The following is a 7,500-nucleotide window of genomic DNA, read 5'->3' as shown; positions in this document are numbered from 1 at the left end:
ATCAACTTAATCATCTTGAAGTCAAAAGAGGTAAATAAAAATTTGATCCCCTGTTCCCAATGCGAACAGTTATACAACTTACCATGAGCAGAAAACAACTTAATCAAGCCCAAGTTCATATTGAGAAACGACAAGAATTTTCTATTGCCCAGTAGAAAAGAAACAAAAAGGTAAGCAATTAAAAATAATATAAATAATAAAACTCGCAACACATATTACAAATGGAATGCAAACCAAATAGCAAAACTTGATCGTTGGTCACCTCTTAATTCAGGCTCAGCGGTTCCGTCAGAACACAAAAAGGCCCAGAACTCAGAACTGAATACCTATTCTTCTTCATGGCACAAGAAAAGGACCAGTAGGACACGGAAAGGTAGAGGACTGAAGCCATATTACTTTCTTCATGAACTTTGTGATTGGCGGTAGATTTGGAGAATCCAGTCAACATAGCTGCTGCTTCCAGCAGTCTGATCCTCAATGAGGTTGGACAGCAGCAAGGAACCTTCTCTTGGCTGTTCACCTTGCCTAACCACTCGGCATAATTGAAAACAGGAAGGATCCTTCTCCCTCCATCTTTTTAGTATCCTCATCAGTTTTCTTGAGTACTCATTGTCATGTTCAAGCAATGCAAGCTGCAAGTCAAGAAGAGAAAATATTGGACTACAAACATACAAATGTTGGTATTACCAACACACAAAAATATAGAATCAGACAATGAGACCCTTTCTCTTTCTTTTTTTTGTTTTTTAGTTTCGGGTGGGGGTGGAGGGGTTGGCCAAGATTATCTATATGAAATCTTTGTATGGCATAGCAACAAAAACCAGTTGCCGGACGAGATGAACTCAGACCATTTGCAGATTTATGGAGCTCCTACATTTCTACAAAGTCACTTCCAAGAGGCACCTTTAATGCAGATCAGTGCTGATATTTAAAAATCTGAAATGAATTAGATCGGTGCAGCAAAATCTGCAAGGGAAACAAATATATGCTCCCAACATGATCATATTTACAATCTGGCAAGAACACTCAAGAATAAATATCACGGTACAGGAAAAGACAAAAGAATAGAATTTAATTTCCTTCACTCATCACAAAAATTGATTTTTTACACCATCCCCTCTTCTTATGTATCTAAAGATATAATAAGCTTACTAAATAGGCTCCTCAAGTAACTACAACACCTCTAATGCTTTCTAGGAAAAAATTGAAAAAAGCAAAGCAACTAAGACACTTTCAAGCTTTCTAAAAAGAGAAGTTTGTATTTTTGCAAAAGCCAAAAAGCCATCAAAGTCAAATTAATAACCACAGTTGCAGTGGCTTAAAACCTTTTCTACACCAACCTAGATGTGAAATAGGACTCTGGATACCATTCCACACAAAAAAGAACTCAAAAACACACTAAAAGCTTTGTTCTACAATAGCATATGGAACAGGGGAAAAAAGGCCCAATCCACTCCATAAAAGTATACAGAATCCAATTTAAACCTAAACTAAATCAACTTTGTAAAAGTTCTTAAAAAATAAGCCCTTCTTTATGCAATTGGCTTTTGGTAATCACATAGACTCCTCCTGGTTCCTATACGAGAAAATTTTGATTGGGTATGTCTGGGGTAATCTAGATTCAAGCTCTCAATATTTGAGCTCGAACTTGACTCTTATCTAGCTAGTTTGGCCAAGCTTGGATGGGATAGCCCTAAAAAACTTGAAATTCATCATAATTTTCCACACTTAAATGCAAACCAAGTTCAGTTTTGATAGAATATAGGTCTAGCCAACACTAGAACACCTCCAATAAGATGAAGTAATGAGAATTTGCCCTCTATAGCACAGTCACTTCATGTCTAACAAACATGGAGCACATACAAGCAAGAATAAGAAAGAAGCTAGTTTTTCTAATTTCTTCTAAAAGGAGTCTTTTGCCCTGTACTTATTTGAGAAGCATTTTTACAGACATCATCACTACAAAATATATCAACGATTTTCTTTGCTTAAATCCATAAAAAGTTCTTCACATAAAAGAAAAAAAACTCAAGCAGCAGAACTTGCAATGCTAGATGAACAAATATTAGACAAAGATGATGCCATACCACTGTGGAAAGAGAACCAGCAGCAGAACGAAATGCCCCACAGTTAATCATCACATTAACAATACACAGAAAGCTATGTTTAATAAGGGTATACAGTACTGCAGGTATAATTAAAGCACAACTTGTGTCAGGGAAACCGGATTTTGAGACAATTACACAAGGCTTACAATACAACTTCAATTGGGCCACAAATTATTCAAGTATCCTGCTGGCTATGGTTGAGATGGAAGACAAAAAGACTCTGCCTAGAGTTCCCAGCCCTTTGACGGAGGTGACTTGGGAAGGACCAGCATCAAAGAAGTCACAATGGAGTGATGTGAGGAGAGAGGCAAGGGTGGTTGGGGTTTAAAAGAGGAGAGGGTATGTAGGATGCAGGGTTCTGCTTCTCCTTGGTAAGCACAACCAGTGATGAAATATGTTGCACCGGGTCTGTAAGTCTATTTGCAGGACCACAAGTCTTTCTGCTTCCAATAAGAATTTAGGCATACGATTGACCCACATCCAATAATAGAGGCCAGAAGAATCTTGTGAACTCATCGAAGCTCTAGACAGAGGAACGTACATTGTAGCTTAATAGCTTTTTAGTGGAAGGTGGTGGCTTCCCTACATCTTAAAAGGGCAGACAACTCCTGCATCCTCTTCTCCACTCCCATCAACAAGAATTGCTGGATCCCATAAATAAGGTGGTAGATGGCTGAACAATGGACTTCCAAATATATTGCCCCCAGAGTATTATTCTGGGAATAAGGATGGACCCCTATCTAAATGCATAGTGTCTCTTATTTGGCAGGAGTTGATAAAAAGAGGCCTACTTTTTTTATGCAGAGAGTTAAGCTGGGAACTGAAGTCTGTAGGTTTAACTGCATGGTAGACCATTAAATGAAAGTTCAGAGAACCTTCTAGATCTTAGGGTATTTTACCAATTGCAAGAGTCCAACCACTCAAAGCCTAAATTTGGTGAGATAATACATTTGGAACGAGACTGCAAGTGAGATGCCTCGAGTCATTACAACAGTTGCTTATCTATTGTTTCAACATCACGTTATGATATTCATATCATGAGGAAAATTTTGATTTGAAGTGCATCGGATTAAGTATTCCTACAACAAAACAAACATACAGTGGTCTAATTCATAAAGTAGGCAATAAATAACAAGCTTTGATATAGTGCAAGTTATTCAAACAGATGTTTATTTATAATTCCAGTAACGTACTAACATGTTATAAATAGTACTTCCCAAGAAAAAAATTTTAAGTTTGAAATTTATACTTGAATCAGATGAAATGTACCTACCACACAACAAGAATAAAGTGGACCAAGTTATAAAGTTGGGATTACAAGCTTGAGAATGGTTTAAGGCAAGAACCATACCTTCGACAGATCAGGGAACCCAGATAAGTCGAGTCCAAGTATACCATTAACTAAATCAGGTGACAGCATCCTCCCTAACCAGATAATGAAGCTTAATCCATCATCATAGACATATAGGGCTCTGGGATCTAAGCTTTGTGCACTCAAGGATAACTGTTTTGAGGATTTCTCAGAATCTTTTGGACCCTGTAAAAATAAAATTCATAATTAGTGATTAACCACCAGACTAATTTTAAAGAGATGGGATATATTCTGATGAAACAGTTCCCTTAGAAGAATTTCTGAAAGTTAAAACATGCATCAACTTAATGATATTAATATGACATTCATTTAAATTTAAAATTTCATTTAATAGAATCAGAAATATTATGAAAATTCCAAAATGTAATTTTCTTTAGAACTAAAAGAACTCAGCAGTCAGCACTCTAATATGTAATATCCAAGTAAATTTCCTGCCAGTATCTTCTTGAAAGTACCATAGATTGACTAAAACAAGAAATGATAATGGATGGGATAACACCTTTATGAGGTTCTCGTCTATCTTATATAAACCAGGATAGAGAAGTTTAAGCATCCTTCTTATAGGTAATATCATCATGTTGTAACCAGCCGCACAGCGTTCATCGAGAGGAGCATCAGCATATCCTCCACGAAGAGCTACAGACTTGCAAAGAGACAGTACGTATAATGGCAATAATTTTAAGGATTCTGGAAATATCAGCCTCCCACCCAACCGATGTTGCATGACGTATAGATTCCGATACTCTTTAAGGCTTTTCACAAGCTTTAACTGCATTAACTGGCGAGCATCTTCCAGCTTATGAGATTGTGTGTTTTCAATCGCTGTAGGTTTTCAGACCATTAATCAGTAGAAAAGTATAGTAAGATGTGATCATTCTTAGAGAATTCACAAAATGTTTAGCTTACCAAGCCTGCTCCACAAAGAGATAATGGCCCCAGCATCAGCCTGGCGGTACATTTCCCCAAGATCTGCTACTACAGCTGCAGCTGCTGTATGGACTCTAATTCGTCTTTCACCTGAAGAAGAGGTATATCTTGTGCTTGCTAAGGATGGACAATAAAATTTAATCTGGCATAAGAAGAAACTCAAGATACCTAGAGATGCCAATGTATTTCACACTTATTCTTCAAACATTTAACACAAATTGCACATAAAAGAAAATCTGGAAAAAAAGAAAAAAAAAAACAGTTGCCAGATGAAATCATCATGAAGACACGAAAACAGGTCCTTAAAATCCAGCAAATGAAATTAAGTGCCAGGACATTAAATTCCAACTTGCCTACTGACTACTAGACTAAACAAATTGAACAGAAAGGATGGAAGAAATAGTGACACAATAAAACCAAAAGAGCAGACCAACTAATGCCAAAATACAACCAAATAACCATAACGCGCCCACCCCAATCTAACTGTTTCAGCTAGACAAATATATAAGGATGATATTCAAAAACATCAAAAGTGTTGACTTGATTTCTCAAAAAGGTAAATGATAGTTACATGTACGACATAAAGTTCGTTGCAACACATAATTCTGTGTTGACCCTCTCCAGTGCATGCGACATGCAGCACATCACGAACAAGTTGAGAAGAGACAAAATGAACTGGTATGAAGGGCCATATCTAACAGCCTTTCACTTGCGACACACAGATTACAATGAAGAAGAATTCATGTACCACAATTATACGCAAGTATGGCATCATTATCCCCAACAAAAATCTCCTCAAACTGATGTATGAAGAAGAATTCATGTACCACAATTATATGCAAGTATGGCATCATTATCCCTAACAAAAATCTCCTCAAACTGACGGTCAATCATAGAAAAATTTCATAACAAGGACTCACTGTTATGGTGTAAATCTGATAAAGGAAAGCCAAAGATTTTTTTACAAAGTAGAGATGACAGATGAAGTAGCAATGGTCGTCCAAATGCTTCAAACACTTGCAAGAAGCCAGATGGAATAATGGATAACGGACTGGTTGGCACTTCATGATGCCAGCTATTATATTTGACATAGACTCCTTTACCAAGGAATATTCAAGAGAGAGTCAAACATAAAACTAAGAAAGCTGATTCACACGTGAGAACCTGTCTTATTGGTGAGGTAATAAAGCTCATTCAACAAGGGAGAAATTCTCCATTATTCTCTTAGAATTGAATATTACAGAAAGAGGGAAAAAGATTTCAATAAGGTAGCAATAATCTCTTAGACATGTATCAAAAGGCAAAGAGCCACAACAGGACTGCATCTCAAGCTGCTGCCGTTGATGCTCATAGTTCATGCATAAGTTCACAAGTTTTTTCACAAAAACTATTGGTACACCATCTCATACCATCCCAACACTCAGTACGACATGCCGTCTCGTTCCATACCGCATACAAACACTATAATAGAATGGTACTAGTACAAGATCCGATACCGAGTCAGCAAATCTTGCTTCCACACACCATTCACAGAGGTACTTGTCTATTCTACTAACTTCCTGCCCTCTCAGTCTTGTGTGTTTTGGACATGTGAAGGGGGCATTAAGAAATTGTTTCATAATGATGAATATTCTCTCAAGTGTTTTTTATTTACTCTAACACCTTTCACCTACTCCCCTTTCTTGCATCTGAAGTGTTGCTTCTGAGAGTCAACTTGTTCGTGAGCTGGTATTTCTAAGGGAAAAAAAAAGCAAGAACAGAATAGGACGATTATAAGGCCAAAAAAAAGACTCTACATGTAACTACAAAGAGAAAGGATACAACAAGGCAACTTGAAAGAATACAGTCTGAGTTGTCATCAAGGTGTCTTCCAAAGATAATTGCATCGCAAAGGCTTTATCACAATCCACAGCTGGAAGGGCTAATAAATCTGTTGACCTTAGCATAAAATGGCCATGATAAGTTGAAAAGCGCACACCTGAAGAACAAAAAAATTACGTTAGCTATCAAATAACATTTTTAAATTTCCTTAGAATATCAAATAGCATTTTTAATTTCCTTAGAATATCAAATAGCATTTTTAATTTCCTTAGAATATCAAATAGCATTTTTCACAAGAAAATTTCAAGGGGTTTAGGAAAAAAGAAAACTACACTATTTGCTTACCTTTTCCACATCTAATGCGCATCACAGCTTCCCAGGCAGTTTCCCTGGTGAGGTCTCTAGCCAATTCATATCTAAGTTTCTCCTGGTGAGTGGCTGCCTGAAAAGATGGAAGATGATACACCTGGCCACCAGTATATTTGGCAAGAGATCCTGATATCCAATAGAATGAGAGATATACATGTCAAAAAAGGAATGCCGGTATTCTACCAGATGATTGCAAAAAGAGTTTTGCACCAATTATTACCTAAGGAAGCTATATCAGTGTACTTTTCACTGAAAGCATATATGTCCACTGAAATCTGATTCTTTGTAAATTCAGCAGCCATCTGCTTATAAAATGGATCTTCAGGCACCCTTAAAGTGTGTTCTTTATCTGTTCCATAAATACGAAGATCATCTCCACGTAGCCTTAGGCGCCCAACACCAAGAGAAGGTAATGTGCTTTGAAACACCAACAACTTTCCTCCAAGTCGACTCTGTCCAAAACAAAGTAGAGGAAGGGAGGTCAGATGCATAACATAATTTGGTATACACAAAATTATCGAATTCACTGAGAAGCACTGACATAAGCAAGAATAAGTCACCAGCAGATATCATCTTACCATAACCATGAATGCTGCTTTAAGAGCAGGGCCCAAGGCAGATTCTACATTTGCATTGTCCTGAAACATGCTAGGCAAGCTATCCAGTAATGCATCCACGACATGTCTAGAATCAGATAAATTGACAAGAAGATCATCAGGTAATGGTAAAAATATATCATCCAGATCTGCTACCACAGCATTTGAGGCTGTGTCAAAGAAGACTGGAAGAACAAACATAGTTAATAGATAGCAAGGTTGCTCATCTTAAAACATCAACAAGAAAATAGGACAGAAGTAACAACCTGCAAAAGTGGAATTATAGGAGCAGAAAATTGCATAAGAT

General features: G+C 37.1%; 1 protein-coding gene across 1 annotated transcript; it reads right to left on the bottom strand.

Annotated features, from left to right (window-relative positions):
• Positions 1–15: 15 nt before the first annotated feature.
• On the bottom strand, positions 16–7,374 carry LOC140851008 (protein transport protein SEC24 A-like). Its single transcript, XM_073259266.1, has 8 exons — positions 7,176–7,374; positions 6,818–7,049; positions 6,574–6,723; positions 6,229–6,385; positions 4,387–4,514; positions 3,980–4,302; positions 3,460–3,645; positions 16–632 (listed from the first exon to the last, which is right to left on the bottom strand). The coding sequence occupies exons 1-8, from the start codon at positions 7,242–7,244 to the stop codon at positions 402–404; spliced, it is 1,476 nt and encodes a 491-aa protein (XP_073115367.1). The 5' UTR covers positions 7,245–7,374; the 3' UTR covers positions 16–401.
• Between the last annotated feature and the right edge of the window lie 126 nt (positions 7,375–7,500).

Source organism: Elaeis guineensis, chromosome 6, assembly GCF_000442705.2.
Source record: "Elaeis guineensis isolate ETL-2024a chromosome 6, EG11, whole genome shotgun sequence".
Taxonomy (NCBI): Eukaryota; Viridiplantae; Streptophyta; class Magnoliopsida; order Arecales; family Arecaceae; genus Elaeis; species Elaeis guineensis.
This window is presented reverse-complemented; position numbering and strand designations above follow the sequence as displayed.

Excerpts from the sequence above, each read along its gene's own strand:
- LOC140851008 (XM_073259266.1), bottom strand. The coding sequence starts at position 7,244 with ATGTTTCAGGACAATGCAAATGTAGAATCTGCCTTGGGCCCTGCTCTT. Across the intron at positions 6,386-6,573 it reads GCGCATTAGATGTGGAAAAG|GTGTGCGCTTTTCAACTTAT; the intron begins GTAAGCAAATAG and ends TTTGTTCTTCAG. Across the intron at positions 3,646-3,979 it reads TAGACGAGAACCTCATAAAG|GGTCCAAAAGATTCTGAGAA; the intron begins GTGTTATCCCAT and ends TTATTTTTACAG.